Raw genomic sequence first — 25337 nt, forward strand, 5'->3', positions numbered from 1 at the left:
TACTAGACTCTTCTCTCCTCCCACATTTCCAATCCATCATTAAGTCTTGCCTGTCCTAATTCTAAACTATCTATTGAATCTTAAAAAAAATAAACATAATAATAAAATAAATGTCTATTGAGTCTTTCTACATCCTTCCATCTCCACTGCCTAGAGCCTAATCCAAACCATGATCATCTTTTGCCAGGACCACAGTAAGACATCTTAACTCTCATACTTCTCCCACTTCTCTTCCAAATTTTCCAGTTTCCAAAATTTTTTCCACAAATTTCTAATATTTTCCACAATGTAGCCAGAGCAATTTTTAAAAATCATGTATTAGGTCACAACACTCATACTTAAACTCTTCCAAGGCTTCCAGTTATACTTAGGAAAAAAATCCAAAATCCTTAATATCGTCCTCCCTACGTGTCTGTCCTCATCCTATGCCCCTCTCCTTCCTCCCCCATCGCTCACTGTATTCCGGCCACCCAACCTTCTTCCAGCTTCTCAAATGTGCTGTGTTCCTTTCCACCTTAAGGCTTTCATACATCCTATTCCCTTTGCCTTTCCCTTTCATCCTTCTAATCTCTGCTTAAATATCACTTCTTCAGAGAAACCGTCCCCAAAGCTCCAATGTAATTCAGGCTCCCCTACTATAATCTCTTTTTCACTTTTCCATCATAGGACTTGATACACTTTGCAATTATACAGTTATTGGTGTATTTTTTGTTTATGGTCTCTCTCCCCTTTGGACTATAAGGGCATAGACAGTGTCCATTTTTATCACCGTAGTCTTAGTATAGTGGTAGTAGTTTAGAGAGTTTAGAATTGTTTAAAGTAGTTTAGAATCAGTATAATTTAGGGTTAAAAGCAAGAGACTATGGAGCCAGACTGCTTAGATTCCAATCCTGGTGCTGCCACTAACTAGCTCGAAGACCTTGGGCAAACTGCTTAACCTATCTGTGCCACAATCTCCACATCTATGAAATGGGAATAATAAAAAGTACCTACACCATAAAACTGTTGTAAGAATAAAAAGAATCAATGATACAAAGCACTTGGTACAGTACCTGGCACAAAGCACTTCAATAAGCACTGGTTCTGATCAGCTCTTACTATGGTATCCACAACACTTACTGCAGTGGTGGACATTCAATAAACATTTACTAAATGAATGAATGAATGAATGAATGAAAAAAACAAGACTCCACTATAATCATTATATAGGTCTTTAAAATGACAGAGCAGGAATATTACAGAGACTTCAGAGAGGAAAACAAAAACAGTTAAGGCAAAGACTGAAGTCACCGACAATTTATAATGGCATAAAGGAACAAGAGTAATAAAAAAAGCTAATTCTATTGGATTCCCAGTCTTCACCGCTATACGTAAAATATGTTCACTCTTCCAGAAGTTTACACAAGGTGATTTGGTAGCTTTGACTTTTCCCTAAATATCATTCTTTTCCGTGCCTTAAGTCAACTTCTTCCAAATACTTCAAGCACTAATCATAGTTCAAATAGATGGTAAAATTCAGATGCTAAAAATTTTCTACCTGTTTTGCAAAGAAATGCTCTTCTGTTCCTAAAATAGCTCTGGCCTGTTTTACCACACGTATTACAGAATCCTCAAAATTTTGCCATTTCTTTTCTATTTGGAATTCTTTCAGACACTGTTGCTTTCTAGGTTTCTCTTTCCCAGTAAAGATGCATCCTCTAATTTGAAGCACACAGAGAAAGGAGGGAAAAATATGCTGCTTTAAATTCCTATTTCCTATTCAAGTTTTCTCAAAAGACACTAAACTTCAATCTAAGCATCACTATTATTTGTTCTTGTTTGGGGGAACATAAAATCCTTATCATGCTACAATAATAATATTGGAAATGATAACAGCTGTCATATACAGTGCTATCTGCTGTTCTAAATGCTTTATATATATTAACTCATTCAATTCTCACAACTGTATGGTATTCTACACATGAGGAAAGGCATAGAGAGGTAAAGTAACTTGCCCAAGTTGCAGAGCTAGTAAATAGTGGCCCTGGGATTTGGACTCAGACTGCCTGACTCCAAGAATCAGTACCACTAGGCTGTTATGCAAGAGTCTGGAAAGACATGTTTTTCTACCCTGTTTTCACTGGTCACCTAGACTGAACTACTCTTATTCTCTCCCCAAATCAAACAGGCATATTAATCCTGAGCAACTCAGCAAAACTTCAAATGTTTCATTACATCATAAACATACACACCTAAAACAAAGGAATTTTGGTTCATGGGAGAATGAATATATGTTCTATCCTGGGAAGCAGAAATAAACAAATGATGAAATCATGAAATGTGAAATTTGCCTCAGTTAATTCTACAGATAGAAATACAATTCCAGTAAGAAATAGTAAAAAAAAAAAAAAAAAAAAAAAAAAAATACAAAATACTTGTAATATCTTGGAAGAAAGGTACCAAACAAGATTGTATTATTGTACTGTATATATTGTATTGTACACTGTATTATTGTTTACACATATTCAGCAGTAGCCTACATATTCCCTCTCTCAATTTCATGACAATCCTTCTAAGTCCTTCCCCTCATATAAGGCTAAGAACTTCAGCTTAGTCCCTGCTACAAACAAACCTGAAGGCATGTATTCAATGTTTAAATTCATTGAGCTCAACTTCCAAAGAACAGTTAGCTTGGAAAAAATTAATAAATGAGAACCAATTAAATTCAGGTCACATTAGAAGTAAAAAATTAAACTTATTAGCCAAGCATGCCGGACATTTCTAAGTCACAGTCATCCTTTATTATGCCAAATCCAGTGTCATCATACAAGAACAAATATTACATGTAGCAATCTTAAGTGAAGACTTCCACTGTGATGGCAGCAAGAGAACCTTAATTTAGTGAATCATGATATGCTGTGATTGCAACTTTTTAAGGGGATTAAGGATGCCATAACTGAAGACTCTAATCCCCAAGAAAACCCAGTGCCCTCCTCACTCCTTCATCTGTCAGCCCCCATTTGTTTCTTTCAGAGCACAGCTTAAATTTCAATATTTATCAGGTACCTGGTCAACTCTGCTCCCCACTGGAATAAACTTGGTAAGAGCAAGTACACTCACATCTACCTTTGTATCCCAGCATCTAATGAGCATTAAATAAATATTTGCTAGATGAACAAAAGTCTGAAAAGGTAAGGGTTGGAAAAGAGTTACAAACGGGGCACCTGCGTGGCTCAGTCGGTTAAGTGTCAGCCTTCGGCCCAGGTCATGATCCCAGGGTCCTGGCATCAAGCCCCGCATCAGGCTCCCTGCTCAGTGAGGAGCCTGCTTCTCCATATGCTACTTATCCTGCTTGTGCTCTCTCTCTCAGATAAACAAACAAACCAAGAAAAAGAAAAGAAAAAGAGTCACAATCAAGAAATAGTTCCAAAAAGTCTGTGAGGAATATATTGCACCTTAGGAAACAACACAGTACAAGAACAGCACTCAATGAAGAAAGGAAAAAGTTCGGGTGAAGTAGAGATTATAAACCCCAAGAAGAGACAGAGAACAAGATGGAAAAGTTACTGATCTACAGATGCACAGGCAAGACTAACTGGAAGAGAGGGGGTAAATATTTCAGTCTCACCTCAAAAACATGCAGCACCTCAAACTTGTCTTTCACTAGCGCTTGCAGGCACTCACTCCTTTCCACCTACATATTAGTAAGCTCCTCCCATGCTGGTTTAATGTTTGTCACCTCTCTCCTCCATGACTGTCAGGCATAATGCTGCCTTGAAAGAAGCAAGGTAAAAAATAGATAAATAAATAAAATAGTAAAAATTAAAATTAAAAAAAAGAAAGAAGCAAGGTGTCCAAGAACCTAGATGACATCTACACATTGTTGCTGTAAGATAGGATAGCAGTTAACATCTGAAGAGCACTTTATCTTTTTAAGGCAGTTTCATGTACTTTTTCTCTACGCAAGTATTATAGAAGTATTCTCTTTCCCATTCTTTAAATACAGATTCATAAAAGTATTCAAAGCCTTGGATTTAAATCCCAGCTCTGCTAACATACTTGCTCTCTGATCTTGGTCAAATTATTTACTCTCTCTGAGTTCAGTATCCACTGGGAAAATAATATCCACCTTAAAGGACTGCTATGAGTATTCAGTGAGATAATACATATAAAGAACATGCCCAATAAAGGGCAGTAACCTTCCCTATCGCCTCCTTAAATAATTTGTACAGGATTTCTCAGCTAAGGAAGCTCATAAGCCCAGGACTTAAACCCAGGTCTCCTGATTCCTTAATCTGTCTTCTTCTTACCACATCATTTTGGCAGACTGCCACATACTACTGGGCACATAAATACATTCTGACAATAACTGATCACAAAATTTTTATCTATCAGTAACTAATTTTAGCTTTGCAAAAAGGGAAAAAAATAGATCTAATTAACCGGGGGGAAAAGGGGTTTGAAATTATAAAATATAAATTACCCCCAAACCACGGGACAGGTTGTACCATATACTTCTGTACAAAAAGAAATTATGAAAAGAAACAGAAAGTTCTCTCTGGGTTTATGAGAAACAATTGGAGAAAGAACCAAGAATGACTATGATTAAAGGAACTTAAGGGTTTTGTGTTTTTGTTTTGTTTTGCTTTGTTTTGTTTTTTGGTAAAACAAACCACTGGGCAAAAAGATCTGCATCCCATCCTAAAATAACTCTATCAAGGCCGAGACACATCTTTAAAAAAAGAGACCTGGGGCGCCTGGATGACTAAGTCGGTTTGAGCTTCCGACTCTTGGTTTTGGCTCAGGTCATGGTCTCAGGGTTGTGAGTTCAAGCCCCATGTGGTGGGGCTCCAGGCTCAGCGGGGAGTCAGCTTGAGATTCTCTTCCTCTCCCTCTGTCCCCCACCCAATGAGCGTGCACTCTCCTTCTCTTTCAAATACATACATAAATCTTTAAAAATAAATTTTAAAAAATTAAAAAATGGACACCTGGGTGGCTCAGTCAGTTAAGCATCTGCCTTCAGCTTAGGTCATGATCCCAGAGTCCTGGGATCAGGTCCCGCATTAGGCTCCTTGCTCAACGGAGAGCCTGCTTCTCTCTCTGCCTACTCTCTTCTCCCTCTCCCCCTGCTTGTGCTCTCTATGACAAATAAATAAATAAAATCTTTAAAAAAATTGTTTAAAAAATTAAAAAGAGACCTCAGTGTGCTAACAACAAAACTCTTTTTTTCCAATTCCTTTCAGGGCAGGATAAATGGGAATAGTGAAATAAACTGTCAACAAAAACTGTCAACGTTCATGAAGACCCTTGACGATCATAAATGTTTGGATTCAGTATTAATAAGGAGCAGAAAGGAGCATGATCAAAAAAAAAAAGTTTTGGGGCACCTGGCTAGCTCAGCCAGTAGAACATGCAATTCTTGATCTCGGGATCATGAGTTCAAGCCCCTCACTGGATGTGGAGCTTACTTTAAAAAAATAAATAAATAAAAGCATAAAAGTTTCATAAGATTCCTAACGTGTTGAAAATATTTTGAAAATTATACAGTATAAAAAGAAGTTATTACAGTTAGTAAAAATAACCAATTGCTTTCAAATGACATTTCTAACTAATCTTTTCCAAGTGACAAACAAAACTCCTTCCAGGATAAGTTCTAGAAGATATTCAAAGAAGTTCATATCTTAATAATCCCCAAGAACTTTCTCACTAAAAGAGAAGAGAGAACAATTAAGTCACATTCTGAACCCGTAAGTTTCTGAAAGAAAATGCCAGAAGAGAGCCTGATCTGACACTGACAGAACAGACAAGATTTAACCAAGAAAGGTAAATAGTGGAGTAAATTTGTCACAAAGCAGGGCAGAAGCTGATAAGAAGCTCTATCCCTATAACCCAACCACCAGCACCAAAACCAAATTTCTTGTCTTCTTCAATCCAACTTAAACCTCTGCTAACTATCTCCTACAGAAACATAACAAAATGTTCCTAACTTTTTTTGTGACACTCATAGCAAACTCCAACTATTATTTAGCATTAATTAGGAGCCGCTGATATACTATACTAACTATAAATTCTATGCAGAATAAATCTCCAGGAGATAATGTCACATCCTTCTCTAAATTCTTTCCTCTGTTATAAATTTCTCTTCAGAGAGCACACATTCTTAGCCTAACTTCCCAATGTAGATTCTCCACAGTCTGGTGGCTCTTCACTAAACCCTTTCTGGAAGTACTGAGGTCCTGATAACTAGGAAATCACTCATGATCAAGGGCCCTACATTTAAATATGGCTGACCTCAAAAAAAAATTTGAGGAACAATAATCTTTCCAAAACTCATGAGAATTCTTAAAAAAAAAAAATCATAGACTTGTATAGTTTCCATCTAAGAACTAGAAATTTAGTCTGTTTTCTCTTAAAACCACTGTCCTACTGATTCTACAGACTATGGAAATACTTATTCAACCTAGAATGACCTCTAGCCTGAATATTTTTTTTCAACAAACAATCTACGCAAATTAGGATCCTGACACTGAATCCAATGAAAATAAAATTAATAAGAACACTTAGTCCCCAAAGTTTCCAAGTTGAGAGAGAAAAGGAAAACACAATGGAGTTGCCGGAATTTTAACTTTCTATTTAAATATTTCAATATTTGAATGATTCTTACACACAACCTGTTTAGTATATGCATAACTAAACCACTAATCAAATATAATAAAACTGTTCGGAAGATGACTCCTTGGGTTTCCTCTGGATTCTTCCTAGAAAGCACTCTCAAGACAAATACTGATTTCAAAATCTTGACCATCTTCCGTTGGACATTAACCCATTTAACACCATAGTTAGAAGATTTCCACTGAGAACAAGCTGAGGGGAAGGAGAAGAAATAAGTATCAACCAGAAAGCAAACTGGACAGCAAACGAAATTTTCTATCAAGAAACAGAACTGTTATTGCTATTCTCACGAAAATGATACAGACTTTGACAAGCAAAACCAGCATGGTCTCTTTACTTATGAAGTACCAGTGACAGAATCTGATTTCCTAGGTAGAAGAGATCACAAACGACAAGTCACTGTGTGCATAAAGTGACAGTAAATAGAAAAAAAAAGTGAACTTGTAAATGACAAAAAAAAAACGACTTAAGGTGCATTTAAAGATCTTTTGGGGACATGGGGAAAAGTCAAGTACCAGAACTCAGTCTCAGTTTCCCTACCCCAAAAAAGCAAGAACATGACACTTCGCTCAGAGTAGCAAGGGGCCCATGTTCCACTTGCCTCCACCTACTCGAAGGTCCCTTCAAAGGCCGGACTCAGAGGGGGTGCCCAGCGCAATTGAGTCATGACACCCGGAGCCTTGGGGGTGGGGAGGTGGGAAGAGAACCGGAGGGTCAAAGCGCGCAAAGCTCTATCCGTTCCTGGAAAGCGATTTTCCCCCCACACTAGGGGTGCCAACACCGGCCCTAGACCCAACATCCCCTTCCTACCAAACCGCGCAGAGCAGCCCCAGCATCTCTCCCTCCTTCCGGCCTCTCCCTCAGTTCTCCGCCGCCTCTCCGACCGCGCCCCCGAACACAGCCGGGTAGCTCCACCTCCGGCCGTGTCTCTGCGGCCGACCCGCCCGCCCACCCGCCGGCGCCAAGGTCTTCTCAACCCGCCGGCGGAAGGATGCCGGGCCGGGCCTCCCAGGCTCCTCCCGGGCCTACCTGCAAAGCGGGCGGGAGCTCCGTCTGCAGCCCAGCAGGGGGACTCAGCCACCGACTGGAAGAAGAGGCAGGAAGGAAGCAAGGGGTCCGCTCTACCGACCAGCGGGAGAAAGCAGCCTGAGCGAGGGCCCTCGCGGATAAGTCAGCCTTCGACCCGGCGCCGCCGCCGCTCAGGAGACATCAAGCAAGAAGACGGCGCAAAAGATCACCGAATACACGAACGCCTCAGACATCGTAGGAAGAGCGCCCAAGCAATCGTCCGAGGAAGTGTAGTCGAGCGCCGAAAAACAGCTCAGCTCCAACTCTAGGTCCCACTCCTGTCCAAGGCATGAATAAACAAACCCAGATCATAAGCCGTGGAGTAAAGTAGCCGGTGCTTCTGCCATTTTCTGTGTTGGTTGCCGGCTAAGTTGTTTAGAGCACTGGAGTTTTTCTTGGGTGTTGAAGATCAAGTCATAGCACAGTAACACTTGGCAGTTCAGCGACTACGTTACGCACTCCCAACACTTTTTATCCCAGCTGAGCAAGTGTGACTCTTAGTTTCTTCACGGACAGTGAGGTAAATAAATATACATATGTATGACAGGCACAGAGAGACAATAAGAGAGAATCCAGGGCGCCTGGGTGGCTCAGTCGTTAAACCTCTACCTTCGGCTCAGGTCATGATCCCAGGCTCCTGGGATCGAGCCCACATCAGGCTCCATGCTCCACAGGAAACCTGCTTCTCCTTCTCTTACTGCCACTGCTTGTGTTCCCTCTCTCACTATGTCTCTCTTTGTCAAATAAATAAATAAAATCTTTTAAAAAAAGAGAGAGAGAATCCAGACTGAGAAACAAAGTGAGTAATCGCTGTTAAAGCTCCCCTTTAGCAAAGCATAGCAAAGAGAAGCTGGGAAAATTCAGGGTTTTGTAGGCTGACCTGAAGGCAGGAAAAAAAAATACACACATGCTTTTTATAATTTTATTCCAAAGGCCTGGGACCACAGGTGTGCTTCTTACATAACGATCAAAATTCTCTTTGGGGGCGCCTGGGTGGCTCAGTTGGTTAAGGGACTGCCTTTGGCTCAGGTCATGATCCTGGAGTCCCAGGATGGAGAGCCACATAGGGCTCCCTGCTCAGCGGGGGGTCTGCTTCTCCCTCTGACCCTCCTCCCTCTCATGCTCTCTGTCTCTCATTCTCTCTCTCTCAAATAAATAAATAAAATCTTTAAAAAAAAATTCTCTTTGGGTCAGAACCTGACAAAGTTGACATTTTCATCCTCATAGCAATAGCCCCTTTCTGAAGTCTCTTAGTAGACAAGCTAATATGCTCAGCACAAATGTGGATTAATCCGTACATCCTAGGTCAATTCAATAAATCACATAGGTCACTCCAAATATGGATTACCAAGCGTGGGCAATAAATAATACAGTCTACCCTATCCCCTCCTAAGGAGGGAGGGAGGAGACTTGGACAGTAAAGGTATAAAAAAGAAGTAAGATAGTCCCAGCCCTTAAAGACCAGGTAATCTAATCAAAGTGAAAGACCACATCCTCAGGGCAGCTGGGTGGCTCAGTCGGTTAAGCGCCTGCCTTTGGCTCAGGTCATGATCTCAGGGCCCTAGGATTGAGCCCCCCATGGGGCTCCCTGCTCAGCAGGGTGCCTGTTTCTCCCTCCCCCTCTGCTGCTCTCTCACTTGTGCTCTCTCACTCTCTCTGTCAAATAAATAAATAAAATCTTAAAAAAATAAAAAGACCACATCCTTACATTAGCTTTATCTACAATTTATTATAATTTTTTAAAAAATCCTCCTTTAAGTCTGTAACAATATTTAAGGGACAACTCATATATATAATACAGGATAAAACCAGCATCCATAATATGAGGACAAAACACTGCACTTTCGTCATCTACTACTGTTTTAGGGGACTTAAAAATGAGTAAACATTATAACAACATTTACGAAAGTCTAAAAAAAGAAAGATTTTAATCATCTGCTTCCAAAACACAAAGTTTTAATTTGTTCATGTCCCCATGCAGTCCTTGGAAATATCCTACATAATGTTTTAAAGTTTAAGCAGAGATACAACAGTGTTGTTTTGCATTAGATCATTTCCCTATTAAATCTTTAATAGTTGTTATTTTTAACAGTTGCACAATATTGCATTTAGAGGATATACTGACCTTGCTTCCCATTGTTGGATATGCATGTTGCTCCCAAACATTTTCTGTGTAATAGGTATTGCTGCTTTTGGAAAGAGGCAGTTGTGACCTTTTTATTAATGATTAGGACCTATTGCACATAAACAAAGAGTAAGGAAGCAAGGTAGAGATTTATTTCTCTGTCATATAAAAGAAATCCAGAGATGCACAGCCTAGGGTAAGGTGTGGCCATTTGGTGTCAGGGACCAGGCTTTCATCCTGTTGCTCTGATATCTTCAATAAGTGGCTTTCATCTCAGGTCCAAGACAGCTGTTCGAGGTAGCTAGAGCTACATTCCAACCAGCAGGAAGCTGAAAAGAGAAAGGCATGTCTTCCGCCATAAGGACATATCTTGAAAATAGCACAGGACATTCCCACTTATATTTCACTAGCCAGAATTTAGTCACATACCCACACCTAACTGGGAATTAGTCTTTATCCTGGGGAGTTCGAAAAGTCAAGGGCCAAAGAATACTAAGTGCTAACTAAATAAACAGTCTCTGCCACATTCCTGAAGCCAGATGAGGAGGAGCAAATAGACTTCCCTTTACTGTCATCCAGGGCTGAATTTCTATTCCCAGAATACACGTTTTAGGGAAGCTTCCCTCTTAGAAAGGCTTGTGGGGCATAAGCATCTAAAGTCACAGCCCTCATTCAAACTTGACCCAAATAACATTATTTTGAAAGCTTGATTTCAGTGAGAAGAACTAAAGAAACTAATTTCAAGGCTACAAGAAATTTTCAGTCTTTCAAAAATTGGAGACTTTTATTTTGGTAAAAACACCTGAAGTTTATGCAAATATAAATCTAAAATCAGGGGCGCCTGGGTGGCTCAGTCGGGTAAGCGTCTGCCTTCAGCTCAGGTCATGATCCCAGGGCCCTGGGATCTAGCCCACATCGGGCTCCCTGCTCAGCGGGGAGCCTGCTTCTCCCTCTCCCTCTGCCGATCCCCCTGATTGTGCTCACACTCTGTCAAAAAATGGATAAAATCTTAAAAAAAAAAAATCTAAGATCATCACCTGAAATGGAGATATTTGAGAAGCTGAGGCTAAACTGGTCTGTGAAACCATGGAAAAGATGGCTTATTCTGCAGGCAGAGTTGCATCTCTATAGATAGATTTCTCTAAAGAACTGTTTCTTTACAAGTGTGGATTTAAGCTTCAGTATGACAGTAAACTACTGCTTGCTCTTATGGGAGTCAATTTGGACAGAAGAGTAGATCACAAGAGATCAGGAATTGAAATCCTCCAACCTACAGGAATCTCCACACTGGAGGAAGACTTAAAAAAAGAAACCAGGTGGGCAGAGTAAAGATCATACTGGGATATATCACTGATGCTTACATATTGGTGTTATGATTCAATAATTCATTCTTTTTTTAAGACTTTTAATTATTTATTTGAGAGAGAGAGACAGGGAGTGAGAGCATGAGCAAGGGAGAGGGAGAAGCTAAGAAACTAAGAATATGTGTGAGGTCTCTATTTTGTATAATTTGAAATCGGTAAACCAGTGATGACCCAATATTGTGGTTTTCTCTTAATATATCCTGGGACTTTGCTGTCTTTTTTTTTTTTTAAGATTTTATTTATTTATTTGAGAGAGAGAATGAGATAGAGAGAGAGAGAGAGCACGAGAGGGAAGAGGGTCAGAGGGAGAAGCAGACTCCCTGCTGAGCAGGGAGCCCGATGCGGGACTCGATCCTGGGACTCCAGGATCATGACCTGAGCCAAAGGCAGTCGCTTAACCAACTGAGCCACCCAGGCACCCGGAACTTTGCTGTCTTGAAACAGCTAAACGAGCCCGACGTGGGGCTCAATCCCAGGACCCCGGGATCATGACCTGAGCCCAAGGCAGATGCTTAACAACTGAGCCACCCAGGCGCCCCTCAATAATTCATTCTTATATTGATTACTGATTATTTTATTCTGATTGGATTGTCCTGGAGGAGTCACCCCCTTGAAGGTAGGATGATGCTTCCCCTGAAGTAGGGTGACCATCTGTTCCAGTTTGCTGAGGACTAGGGGTTTCCCAAGACAAAGAACTTTTTTTTTTCTTTTTTTTTTTTAAAGATTTTATTTATTTGACAGAGAGAGAGACAGTGAGAGAGGGAACACAAGCAGGGGGAGGGGGAGAGGGAGAAGCGGGCCTCCCGCGGAGCAGGGAGCCCGATGCGGGGCTCGATCCCAGGACCCTGGGATCATGACCTGAGCCGAAGGCAGTCGCTTAACCGACTGAGCCACCCAGGCGCCCCGACAAAGAACTTTCAATGCTAACACTGCAATAGCTCTGGGCAAACCAGGACAGTTGGTACCCCTAAGAATGGACCTAGCCCCTGCCAATCACATGGAAGGAACTTGTAAAGACTAAGCCAGGAAAAGAGGCTTGGCACATGTAAACATGGGGGAATTGCCTGGGATGAAGGGTGAAGGGAGGGAAAACAAGGGGCGCCTGGGTAGCTCAGTCGTTAAGCATCTGCCTTTGGCTCAGGTCATGATCCCAGGGTCCTGGGCTCTAAGCAACATCTACTACACTCTGCATGGTAGAAATTGGGTCTGAACCTAGGATTGAAAGAACTCTGTAGCAGTACCGTGAGTCATCTTATTAGGAATCCCAGGAAGAGGAATTGGGCCTTGAGCAGCCAAAATGATAAGCCAATTGTAGGTTTTGCTGTTGCAATTCTGTTCTGTTCTTTTGTAGCCTGGTCTCATGGCACTGTGGGTTAAGGTGCACACTTTGGGCTGGATGGTAAAGTAGAAGCAGGGTAATGACACAGAAGCAGCACAGGGAAAGGGAGAGATCCCAGAACAGCAGGTAATCATTCACAGAATTAAAGGAAGTGCTCCCTTCTTTGGAATTATTTATACAGGATAAATATTCTGTGGTGCAATTTATCAATGGATTGAAATGTATGAGCATTTTTTTTGGTAAGATTTTATTTTTTGACAGAGAGACAGCAAGAGAGGGAACACAAGCAGGGGGAGTGGGAGAGGGAGAAGCAGGCTTCCTGTCGAACAGGGAGCCCGACGTGGGGCTTGATCCCAGGACCCTGGGATCATGACCCGAGCCGAAGGCAGATGCTTAACAACTGAGCCACCCAGGCACCCCGAAACGTGTGAACATGTCAAGACTCTAGAACGACAAAGAAATCAGCCCTTTCATAAAGAGAGCTCTATATATAAGGATTAAAGTCTCAAGAGAATGATAGATCCTTTATGTTTTGTTGGGCAAACATGGAGTCCTTTCAAATGGACTTTTTTGTTTGTTTAATGTACTAACTTATGATTTCAAGGTCTAATTTCCTTGCTCCTTTTTAGTATCCAGAGCTCTCATTATTCCTATTTGACTATCACAAAGGGGGTTTAGAGTGCAGTCGTTAAAAAAAAAGAAAAAAAGCCTGTGAATTTGATGTGTTAGGAAACTGAAGTTGAAGTGTTCCCAGCATTCAGCTAGTACTTTCCCTTCTTTCCTGCATTGCCATTCTTAGAGTCAACAAACTCTTAATTCTGTTATCTCTTATTCTTACCACTTCGTAAAATCTGGGCTGGACCTAGAGAGTAATACAGGTCCTGAGGACATGTGCATGCACAATGATTAAGTTTCCTTAATTTATTTTCTTGTCCTCCTCCTAACTTCCCCCTCCATTGCCAGGAACAGCAACTGCTAAGCTCAGTCCTTGAGTTGTTTTCAATTTATCATTTCAGGTCAGGATACAATCACAGTATGTCTGTTATCTGTCTAGCTTCTATTTTGCTCCTCTCCCCACCACCTCTTTTATGTCTTCACTATATGACCCCATTAGTCTAAACTTATTAATTTGCTATATATCCTTTACAGTCTAAGGGTAAGGAAAGGAGCTCCATCTCTGTTCAGTTCATTTTAAACTAAGAATGGGTCTGAGATCTCTGTTTTGTATAATTTGAAATTGGTAAACCAGTGATAACCCAATATTGTGGTTTTTCTCTTAGTATATTCTGGGACTTTGCTGTCTTGAAACATCCAAGGGCAAATCTGGAAAACTCCTATGCTGACCAGATGGTATCATCTCTGCGAAGATGAAGCTTACATAAGACAGACATAATCCTTGACTCTTTCCCAAAACTGTACCAGGGAGATACTAAAAACCCACAATAAGGACCTCAAGAGAAGACTTCACAGGCACTTATAAAAAGCCCCTAGGAGCAAACCCTTGGCAATTTGGAAGTACAGACCCTGATCCCACCACTAGATCATTTTGGGGAAATTGTAACTAAGGACTGAAAAAATCCTGGTCTATAAAAATTCACGTAGAAAGGAGATTAAAAAAATGGAGTTGAACGGTTATTCTGTGAAATTATTAGGAAATAAAATGCTCCCAGGGGAAAACACTGCCAGCCAATATTCAGTTGGTTCCGCACTTAGAAATTATCTTTGATGTGCAAGTAATAGACTTGAAATTGCTTTTGAAATCTCTCCAAGACCGTCCCTCCCACTCAGGCTTCATGTTACCATCTAGTGAGTTAAGTTATGAAAAACCCCAATTTTCCTTTAAGGTAGTTTTTTTCAGGCTAAAATGCCAGACATTTTCGAAGTTCACATTCTACCTTGCCACTTATGATACGCAGATGTCAGTCACCCTTTCCTCATGCAATATGCGCCACAGAACCAAAACTCTGTAGGGAAAAATACCCATCTCAGGAAACCTGGAAAGACTGCAAGAGTTAAAATATTGCCTCATGAGGAAGACAAAGCAAGCTTGGTCACAGGTTAGATTTTACAAAGGAAAAATATTTAACAGGGCACCTCCGTTGCACAATGAGTAGAACTAACAGGCACCTCTTCGTGGTCCATTCTCATCTCCATGACGTCATTGTACGTATCAAGCTCAACGTCCTGCCAATCAGACCCACTCTTTATAGAGTAGGATGATGACAGGAAATAGCATTTGGAGTAGAAATAAACAGCAGATAATAATCCATAATTGTTTTTAATCATGGGGATGAGTCACCCTCAATTTATTTCCAAATTTCTTCTGTCATCAGCTGTTCATTTCTTTACTTTGAAAATCACCAGATTAACACTGCCAAAGGCAGGTAGGAAATGATCCAAGAGGACAATTCTGAAGTATCACATGGTGAGTTGATGAGAAACTGGGAACAAGACAATCCTCAGGAAAGTCTCTTTTTGTCCCAGCTAAGGAACCAAAGTGTGAACCTAATTCACACTTTCATTATTCCAATCAGTTTATTTTTATATCAGTATAATTTTAGAATAGACTTGGTGGGGGATTATTTAGTTCCTGGGAAATTCTGTCCATCACTTTGCACACAAGATATCCAAGTAGGTCTAACACCAAAATTCATTTCACACCATGAAATTATGTTCTTTTTACCTCTTTTTTACTGTTTTCACAATGCCTTCTTTATTCCCTAAATCTTCCTTCTACTCAAGGAATTTCAAAGGAGAATGGCCAAACAGACATTTGAATATCATGAGCATAAGAAATGTGATCTATTCAGATGTGAGCTGTCAAAACCTGGGTGAATCTCCTCTGTCCATCAATCTATCGGGGTCTTTAGATCTGTAAAGTGTAAGCTTGCTATTTTATCTGTATTTGACTTGTCTTCTTTAAGCTGTTTGGGTTTTTAACCCATTTAGCCTCTAACTCCTACTCTGGGTTGGAAAGAGGAGATTGGAGTCCAGATGTTCTCCCTAGAAACCAGGTCCAAGTCACAGTCCAACTATAGCAGAAAGACGAAAGATGGATTCTTCGGGCTGTCCCTAACACCCTCTTAAAAAACACAAAGCTGCAAACTCAGATTAGTAGCCACTTACTTTTGTCAAAGACCACTCCCTAACTTAAATTTGCTCTTTACACTCGCCTCGGATGATGCCTATATAGGCAGCAAAGTAGAAAAGCTAAAATCCCATCCAATAATTCAGGACAAATGAATATTGTTTTCATTTGAAATCTCTAGATAAGTAAATAAAAAACATTCTGGCTGAGTGCCATTTTCCCCTTTGCTTTGATTTTATAGGCACAATCATAAATGTCTGCTACTCGTGAGTTTTCAAAGGAGTGGTGCTCAGCCTGGCGTTCAGTGGATAGCAGGGAACTATTGGCTTGGTTTTGGGTTAGCTAATATATTTGCAAATGAATCAAGATATTCTGGCATAGCCACAACCCTTCTAAACCACACAGACTAAATGTCAATTTGTGACAAGTGTCCACATATTCAGTCATGCTAGATGATGGAACTATGTAGGGGGTGGTGAGGCGGAAAGTTTGTCACAACTCCTTCTGGAAAGTTTCCCCTCCCTTCCACCTTTCACATTAGCTAAAATGAGTGAGCATCAGCTCCTGACGGATTCGGTCAGCCTCCAGGTCCAAGGACTCCATGTTCTCATAGTCTTCTTCAGGAGGCTGTTCCATGGGTCCTGTCATTGGAGAGGACCAAACATCCATCCCATGCTCCAGGGAGATGTTGTGGAGGACACAACAAGCCAAGATAATGTGGCTGGACTTCTCTGGTGAGTATTGTAGTGCTCCCTTGGATCCATCCAGGCAGCGGAATCGGGAGCAGAGGGTTCGGAAAGTTTTCTCAATCACACTGTGAGTTGCAGAATGGGCCATGTTATAGCGATATTCGGCTGGAGTTTCAGGAATGTGAAGGGGGGTCATGAGCCAAGCACGCAGAAGGAAGGAACTGTCACCTGTGGGGAAGGTCCAAAGAAATCATAAATCATTCTAATTGGAATACAAACAGAAAGGAAAATCTAGGAACATATACAGAGAATGGATAAGAAAATGCAGACTCTGGAGCCACTGTGCCCCAGAAAAACTAAGAGGGAAATGTGGTAAAAAGAAGGCATGCCAGGATCATGAGAAGGAAGACATAGGTGTTGGCTGGAAATATCCTTGTTAAAAACAACAGAGAAAAAGGCTGATAGCTTAAAAAAGAAAAGGAAAAAAAAAAAAGCCAAGTGTGAAAAAATGTGGGAAGAAGGTGAAGGCATTGAAGGAAATAAAATTCCAGATTTTCTGAACTCAGAGATATTGTTCTTTAATAAAAGGTTAGTAAAAACTATCATATAGCAAGCCAATCTTCAAAATCTCCAAAGAGAAAAAGTACAAGAGAGAAAAAAGAGAATTCTGTGCCAGGAGAGCTCAAAATACTTGTGAGGAAAATTTCTAACTTTACCATTAAAGTGTCAGGTCTGAAAGCACTACCTAGGGATTTCAGAGTATTTCATAGAAAACAATCATTCATTCTCTCAGTGCTAAGAACAGTAAGATGAAAGTCCCAGTGCCTGTGGCAGGGATCAGAACTCAGGTGTTCCTAGATATTACATTCACTAGAACCATGCCTTTGTAACAGAGGGACTGGTAGAATTTCACATTAACAAGGAGAACATAAATACAATGATACAAAGAGTAATAGTGATAAGGAAATCAAATCAAAAGTCAATTAAAATAATAAACATGAGGCATTTTCCTAAAGTGACTTCCTTGTCAAATGATCTCAGGCAGTGCTAAGAACAAAATAAAACTCAAGACTGGGATGCAAAGTCCTGTTACAACAGACAGTACAATGTTTCTATGATGCTTAATTGTCCTGACTCACTACAGCTGGCAGATGAAATGTCTCACACAGAGGCACAACCCCTTAGAAATCTGAGACAAATAGGCTCTGGGAGTACCAACTTGCACAATAGCTGTGTTCCTGACCCACTATCAGTTTTGGTAAATAGTTATGGACTGTTCAGAGAGTCTAGGCCCTGTTCCAAAATATACAGGACTCCTTTCTTTCAGGAGCTTACGTTTTTAAGAACTGGATCAACTTTATTTAAGAAAAATTTTTTATGTTTTTACTTATACGTGATTGACATATAAGTGTATTAATTGTATGTACTGGAATGGTGTTAAATATTTAAGAAGTCTCATAATATTTTCAAATTTTACATTTAGTTTACTTTTTCCCAAGTACGAACTATTTTAGTTGAACTCACACCTACTAAATACTGAATTTAAGAAACTGATGCTGTAGGGGCGCCTGGGTGGCTCAGTCGGTTAAGTGACTGCCTTCAGCTCAGGTCATGATCCTGGAGTCCCGGGATTGAGTCCCGGGATTGAGTCCCACATTGGCTCCCTGCTCAGCGGGGAGTCTGCTTCACCCTCTGACCCTTCCCCCTCTCATGTGCTCTCTCTCTCATTCTCTCTCTCTCTCATTCTCACTCTCTCAAATAAATAAAATCTTTAAAAAAAAAAGAAACTGATGCTGTAAATAATAATGACAATAGTATCAGTGACTCATTGAATACCTACTATGTAGCAGGCACTGTGCTAGGCACTTTGAAAGTATTATCTCTTGCGCACCTGGGTGGCTCAGTTGTTAAGCCTCTGCCTTCAGCTCAGGTCACGGTCCCAGGGTCCTAGAATCGAGCCCTGCATCTGGCTCCCTGCTCCGTGGGAAACCTGCTTCTCCCTCTCCCAATCCCCCTGCTTGTGTTCCCTTTCTCGCTGTGTCTTTCTCTGTCAAATAAATAAAATCTTTTAAAAAAAAAGCCTTATCTCTTATTATCCAATCCCGACTCTGCCAGGTAGGAAATTATCGAACTCATTTTACCAATGAGAAGATCAAAATATCAGTCAGCCATCCTGTGATATGCCAGGCAAAGGAGAAGGAGCTAGTCACTAAATGCTAATGTCAGACTCAGAGTCACAAAAACAATGGTCTGATGCTGTAAGAGAGTAAGATAAACATTTACAGTGAATGCCAAAGCACAGAGATACTAAATGGTATTCGTTAAACATTTCTCTAAGAAACAGTATGAGCCTTAAATGGGGAGACATAAAGGATAAGCTAGTTAATACAGACATTTATAACATGCCCCATGGTCATTACCTGATTATAATTCAAGCACCACTGGAAAACAGACACTCAGGAGGGGATTAGGATTAGCATTGTTAAACAGATTACAATTGCTTACATGATCACTCATCCACAAGACATTCTGGCAGATTTTACCCAAAGCTGCTTAGCAAGACTAGGCCAAGAGCTGAAGAAATAAGAACTCAGATTGAATCCTTTGTAGGAGCAGGTACATTTAGATAACAGGAATAAGGTAACGCAATTCTGAAGGGACAGATGAAAATGAAGAGCAGGGATGACACCATGGTAAAAATATGCTAAAAAAATTCAGAGGCTCCCACATATCCCTCCTTTGATGGAAACACTATTCTGGGGTGCCTGGGTGGCTCAGTTGGTTAAGCGACCGCCTTCGGCTCAGGTCATGATCCTGGAGTCCTGGGATCGAGTCCCACATTAGGCTCCCGGCTCAGCGGGGACCCTGCTTCTCCCCCTGGCCCTCTCCCCTCTCATGCTGTTTCTCTCTCTCTCTCTCTCTCAAATAAATAAATAAAATCTTTAAAAAAAAAAGGAAACACTATTCTGAATTTTGTTTGTCATTTTTCTGCATTTGTTTATATTGTATCTAAGCAATATAATATTGTTCTTGGTTTTAAATTTTATCAAAATGATGCTAAAAACAAAACAAAAACAAAAAATGAAGGGAATCATAGTCAATTCTACATTTGGCAAATTTAAAACTATTCCACAAATCTGATGGTGTTAAGCTACGATCAGCCATCTTTTTTACCATCTTGTCCTCCTCATAATACTGCCAATCTTCCCCGAAATTATTACTCCATTTCCAACAAATCCTTTAGATACCAGTGTTTTTCAAACTTACCTATCTGTATGAATCACTTGAGGCACCTGTTAAAAATGAATGTCTAGATTCTTTCCTTGAAGATTCTCATTCCCAAAGTTTGAAATGGGGCCCAGTGATGTATATTTTTAATAAATTCTCCAGATGGTTCTCTTGATCTGGAAAATTTGTGAAACACTATACTAGTTCAGGGGTCTTCAAACTAGTTTTCCTGTTAGAGGTAATGGAGGCTTTACAAGGGTTATATGCTAGAACTCCTAATAGTACTAGGGGAATCAATTTCCACCTAGGTATACTTTTCCCATCCCTAGTGCCTAGCATGTAGCCTGATACCAAAATTGGTCTTAATAAAGATTTGTTAAATGTTGTTACCATATCCATCTCTCCCACTTCCACTCTTCCTGTAAAGAGGGTAATCAGGAGGGCGCCTGGGTGGCTCAGTTGGTTAAGCGACTGCCTTCGGCTCAGGTCATGATCCTGGAGTCCCAGGATCGAGTCCCGCATCGGGCTCCCTCCTCGGCAAGGAGCCTGCTTCTCCCTCTGACCCTCCCCCCTCTCATGTACTCTCTCTCTCTCATTCTCGCTCTCTGAAATAAATAAATCTTAAAAAAAAAAAGAGGGTAATCAGGAAAGTATATAAAAACTTATCAGAGGGGCGCCTGGGTGGGCTCAGTCATTAAGCATCTGCCTTCAGCTCAGGTCATGATCCCAGGGTTTTGGGATCAAGCCCTGCATCGGGCTCCCTGCTTTGCGGGAAGCCTGCTTCTCCCTCTCCCATTCTCGCTGTGTCTCTCTCTGTCAAATAAATAAATAAAATCTTAAAAAAAAAATTATCAGAGTTGAGGTGTCTGGCTGGCTCAGTCAGTACAGGATGTGACTCTTGATCTTGTCATGAGTTCAAGCTCCACATAGGGCATAGACTTTACCTAAAAAAAAAAATTTGTCAGTTTTCCCTTATTTCCAACTATGTCCTGTAAATACCTCAAAAAAACCAAAGCCATATTTCCTACTGAATCCGGGGTCCCAAGGTGTGAAGGAAAAGAGAGTAAGTAATTCCTATATGACCTTGAAGTCCTTAACAGAGGGACTATTTGCCAAATAGAGTTAATTCTTCATGTGCCCTAGTTTTAAAAGTTAACCAAAGGGGCTCCTGGGTGGCTCAGTTGGTTAAGCATCTGCCTTTGGCTTAGGTCATAATCCCAGGGTCCTGGGATCGAGCCCTGCATCAGGCTCTCTGGTTGGTGGGGAGCCTGCTTCCCCTTCTCCCTCTGCCTGCCGCTCTGCCTACCTGTGCACTCAATGGCAAACAAATAAAAAAATAATCTTTAAAAAAATTAATAAAAGTTAACCACAAGTGACTTAGATATTCTGTGCCTTAATTTCTCCTCCATAAAAATGTTGATATTAGTATTTAACTTTTTAAGAGTTTTTATAACAATTAAGTGAGATAATCCAATGCAAACTGCTTACAAAATTGCCTGACAAGTTCTAAGTGCTCAGCGTACTTTGGCTGGCTTTACAGTAAGGTACCAAAGTCATTTCATAAGAAACGAGCTTGGTGGCTCAGTTGGTTAAGTGTCTGACTCGGTTTCTGCTACGGTCATGATGGGTGGGTGGGGCCTGGGATGGAGCCCTGCTCAGCAGAGAGTCTGCTTCTCCCTCTCCCTCTGCTCCTCCCTGTGCTCTTGCTTGTGCTCTCTCTTTCTCCTTGAGCACTCTCTCTCTCTCAAATAAATAAATAAAAAATCTTAAAAAAAATGAAATTTGAAATTCAAAAAAGGCACAAGGTAGGATTTTTTAAAAAAAGATTTTATTTATTTGACAGAGACACAGCGAGAGAGGGAACACAAGCAGGGAAGGAGGAGAGGGAGAAGCAGGCTTCCCGCGGAGCAGGGAGTCTGATGTGGGGCTTGATCCCAGGACCCTAAGATCATGACCTGAGCCGAAGGCAGATGCTTAACAACTGAGCCACTCAGCACTCCTGGATTTTTTTTTTTTTTTTAAGATCCTGGAATTGGGACTCGAGCTAAAGGCAGACACCTAACTGACTGAGCTACCCAGGAGCTCCCGCACAAGGTAGGATTAAGAAAAAAGTCCAGTAGGATAAAGAGAAGGGGGTACACTGATGATAGAATGTAGAAGCAACAATTCAAGAAAATCACTGAGTAACAAGACATCACATGCAGTACCCCGGCAGCTCTAAACCAATCATTGTGACAGCAGTCTCTCCCTAGTTGGAACAGGGGAGAAATAAAGAATATTAAAGAGAAATAATTCCTGAGTATCTATTGCATGTTAAATAGTTATGAGCACACGCAGTGCAGATATGATCAGTGGTTTTGAAAGAGAGGTCTTCCAATCCTTCATGTTTCCTTTCATCTCTCACATAATATATTGTATAGAAGATAACCTTTGTTCTGTTGCTTACATAACATTGTCTGCTTTAAACACACACACACACAGAACTAAGCTGCCAGGCTCAAGGATATTATCACTGTTACCCAACTATATTTCTCCCAGCTATGCTGTCACCCCAGTTTGCACTGCTCAATTTTGAATGGATTCTTGTCCTACTTACATCACTAAGTCAGGCTTCCCAATGGCACTTGGGTAGATATGTGAAGTGAGCTCCCACAAGAACTGTGGAAATGCACTGTCTGCTATCATTCTTTTTTTTTTTAAGATTTTATTTATTTATTCATGAGAGACAGAGAGAGAGAGAGAGAAGCAGAGGGAGAAGCAGGCTCCCAAGGAGCAGGGATCCGGACGCAGGACTCGAACCCAGGACCCTGGATCATGACCTGAGCCAAAAGCAGACGCTTAACATCTGAGTCACCCAGGCATCCTCTTTTTTTTTTTTTTAAAGATTTTATTTATTTGAGAGAGAGCAAGTTAGAGACAGAGAGAGCACAAGTGGTGGGGGGGCGGGGGGGAGAGGGAGAAGCAGACTCCCTGCTGAGTAGGGAGTCCGACTCGATTTAGAGCTCAATCCCAGGACCCCAGGATCATGACCTGAGCCCAAGGCAGACGCTTAACCAACCGAGCTACCCAGGCGCCCCTGCTATCATTTTCATATAGGTATCATAGTGACAATAAGCAATGACAAAAATCTTATATTTGTACAATACTTTATAGTGAACTCTCATATACATCACCTAATCCTAACAACAGGTATTACTGCTGTTGGCATTATTTTTAACATTTTACACATGATAAAAATTAAGGCTCAGTTGTATGGATGCATTATATTTAACCAGATCTGTCCTGATGAAGAATTTCAGCTGCATTTAAGGGGAATGTTTTTGTAGGGTTGTTGTTGCTTTTGTTTCCAACTACAAAACACTGCTGCAGCATAATTTTATTTCATATCACCAATGTTCAGATTTATGAACATATGCCTCAAGATAAATCCTTTGAAGTGAGGCTCTGGATCAAATACTATGTTTTTAAACTTTAATAAAATGTCTTCTAAGTGTTCTTTTTTTTTTTTTTTTTAAATTAAGGCTCAGAGAGTTCTCTCCTGAGGTCTCATTAAAACAAGAACAGGACTGAGGCTCAGGTCTATAGATTCTCAAGTTTCATTCTGTTCTGCTACATCATTTTTCTATGGCTACAAAATGAAGCATGTGCACCTGCAAACTTACCAAGCAGCCAGCTATCTTTGTGCATTCCAGCTTCAAAATGACTATTGAGGGAAGACTGCTGCAGCACGGCATAGTCCTGTAGGCTGCCTGGCCAGTTGGTCTCCACAGTCATCAGCGCCCCTCTGATGTCACACACCATCAGGCAGTTTAAAGAATGCAGGCCTTTGCGGTTCACATAGGAGAGGTCTTCAGCATTTGGTGCCTTGATTGCCACATGGATACAGTCAACCACCCCTATCACCCCTGGCATCCCTGCCAACCCATAGAATTCATCCTTTAAAGCCTGCACGGAGGCTTCATCAGCTGGAAAGCGAATGAACTGTGTGGCTCTTTCCACAAGTGCTTCAGTGACATTGGCAACACAGCGACTCATAGATGCCTGACTGATTCCAATAGCATCTCCCATCCGAGTCTGGAAGGAACCTGAAGTATAGAAGCCCAGTGCTGCAAGGATCTGTGTCTCTGGGCTAATAGCTCTGGATCTCTGAGTAGGTCTAGAAAGACTCGCCCCCAAGAGCTCCACCAAGTAATAAATGAACTGTCGAGGAAACCCATACATGGACATCAAGTATTCATCAGTCACATCATCCAGCTTAAAGCGGTCCAATGTCCGGTGACCTCGGCCATAGAGTAAGAGATCACAGTCAAGCACTGTTATTGGTATAGCCATGGTACATGTAAATGTGATCTCTCCTTCCCTCTGCTACTTTTCCTGAATTCCTCCCAGTGAAGATGTTGGTGCAAGAACGTATTTAAGGAAGTGTCAGAATTCAGCAACTAACCATCAGTTAAATGGCTCTGGCATTTATAATCTTCTCTCTGTAAAGGTTAAAAGAAAAAAGCATTAGAAACAGACCAAAGACTTTAAAGTGATCCAAAGGGTACAACTCCTTTTCTCAAACTTCCAATCTGTCCAAGCAAAAGGTGCTATACCTGTAACTCTGGGTTTTTCTCCACTAACTCATGGCTGCACATAGGCTTGCTGTGGTTTGAAAGATAATGGGAGCTGTTTTGTATGTAGCAGAGCAGCTCCCGCCACACTAGTTTGTAAAAAGAATGGAAGGAAGGAAGGAAGGAAGGAAGGAAGGAAGGAAGGAAGGAAGGAAGGAAGGAAGGAAGGAAGGAAAAGAAAATGGGAGATGATTTTTGTGGCTCACTTAATGTTTGGCATTTGAACCGGGGAAGAGCAAAAGATTAATGTAGGAGGGGCACCTGACTGGCTTAGTCCCTAGAGGGAGGGTCTCTTGATCTCCGGGTTTTAAGTTCCAGCCCCATGTTGGATGTAGAGATACTTAAAAATAAAATCTTAAAAAAAAAAGATTAATGGAGGCGATAGCGTAATTATCCATAAGGCAAAAGAGGCCTGCTCCTAACTACACAGGCCACGAAATGGCTAACATGTCTTAACTACTCAGGTGAGGGATTAGTCACGCCGGGTTTCATTACCCCAGCCTTCTGGCTCCACCTGGTAAGTATGAGAGGGACGTGAGGGGTGCTCAAACCAGTCTAGCAAGAGAGATGGAGGCAAAAAACTGCCCGCAACCCAGCCTGGTAGACACAGATCGTGTGCTCTAACAACCGGCTATCCCTTCTCCCCACGAAATCCAAATCGTGAGGCTGAGGGCCAGGAAGCAAGGAAGCCCAAACAGGTTAGAAGAAAGGCGCAAAAGAGACTGGGTGAGCCAGAGCTGGGATGCGACTCCGTCACTTTTAAAAGGTGCCTTAGAAATGATACTTAGAAATCTGATTGCGCCGGCCACTCAAAGTCAGCCAAGGACCGTCACCCACCTCTCCGCGGCTGCCGCGTTACCAGCAGCACTCCCCACCCACCCAGCCGAGTCCGGCCCTCCACTGGAAGCCGCGACCGCGCAATAGCAGCCACGGCGCTCACCATAGGCACCGCCTCTTCGCGTCAGCGGCCTCTCCACGCCGCGTTCTCAACTGCCGCTTCCGCGGCGGCGTGCGGTTCGGCGGCGCACATTCCACACTTGGCCCAAACGTTCTCACCCTTTCAAAGACCCCCGTCTTTACGCCCTTCTTTCCTTCTGAGACACTTGGAAAAATTGGTGAGAAAGATTTACATGGAAAGGAAATCAACTTTTATGGTAATTAAGAGGAAAGAG

The 25337-nt window shown here is 41.4% G+C and overlaps 2 protein-coding genes across 10 annotated transcripts in view; both read right to left on the reverse strand.

The window, feature by feature from the left end:
- AMBRA1 (autophagy and beclin 1 regulator 1) overlaps window positions 1–8313 on the reverse strand; it is a 171896-nt gene extending 163583 nt beyond the window's left edge. The window contains exon 1 of one of the 6 annotated variants that reach the window (XM_027581235.1): window positions 7681–8271. The gene's annotated coding sequence lies outside the window, so the exon portion shown is untranslated. The other 5 variants (XM_027581228.1, XM_027581238.1, XM_027581229.1 and 2 more) reach the window with 5 other exon arrangements.
- Window positions 8314–9502: 1189 nt separating this feature from the next.
- On the reverse strand, window positions 9503–25308 carry HARBI1 (harbinger transposase derived 1). 4 transcript variants are annotated; one of them, XR_003517635.2, is made up of 4 exons: window positions 25003–25118; window positions 23215–24033; window positions 14443–16552; window positions 9503–10173 (listed from the first exon to the last, which is right to left on the reverse strand). XR_003517635.2 is itself a non-coding variant. In XM_027581258.2 (3 exons), exons 2-3 carry the CDS (start codon window positions 23882–23884, stop codon window positions 16173–16175), a joined length of 1050 nt encoding a protein of 349 aa, XP_027437059.1. In that variant the 5' UTR covers window positions 23885–24033; window positions 25106–25308; the 3' UTR covers window positions 12933–16172. The 4 variants fall into 4 exon arrangements, 3 of the variants coding, with proteins under 3 accessions (XP_027437059.1, XP_027437058.1, XP_027437060.1); XM_027581258.2 differs by lacking the exon at window positions 9503–10173 and having other exon boundaries at window positions 12933–16552; window positions 25106–25308; XM_027581257.2 differs by lacking the exon at window positions 9503–10173 and having other exon boundaries at window positions 12933–16552.
- Between the last annotated feature and the right edge of the window lie 29 nt (window positions 25309–25337).

This window comes from Zalophus californianus, chromosome 11, assembly GCF_009762305.2.
Source record: "Zalophus californianus isolate mZalCal1 chromosome 11, mZalCal1.pri.v2, whole genome shotgun sequence".
Lineage (NCBI taxonomy): Eukaryota > Metazoa > Chordata > Mammalia > Carnivora > Otariidae > Zalophus > Zalophus californianus.

Coding starts and splice junctions, on each gene's coding strand:
- HARBI1 (XM_027581258.2), bottom strand. CDS start 23,884: ATGGCTATACCAATAACAGTGCTTGACTGTGATCTCTTACTCTATGGC. Junction 16,553..23,214: donor CAAAGATAGCTGGCTGCTTG/GTAAGTTTGCAG, acceptor CCTTCCCCACAG/GTGACAGTTCCTTCCTTCTG.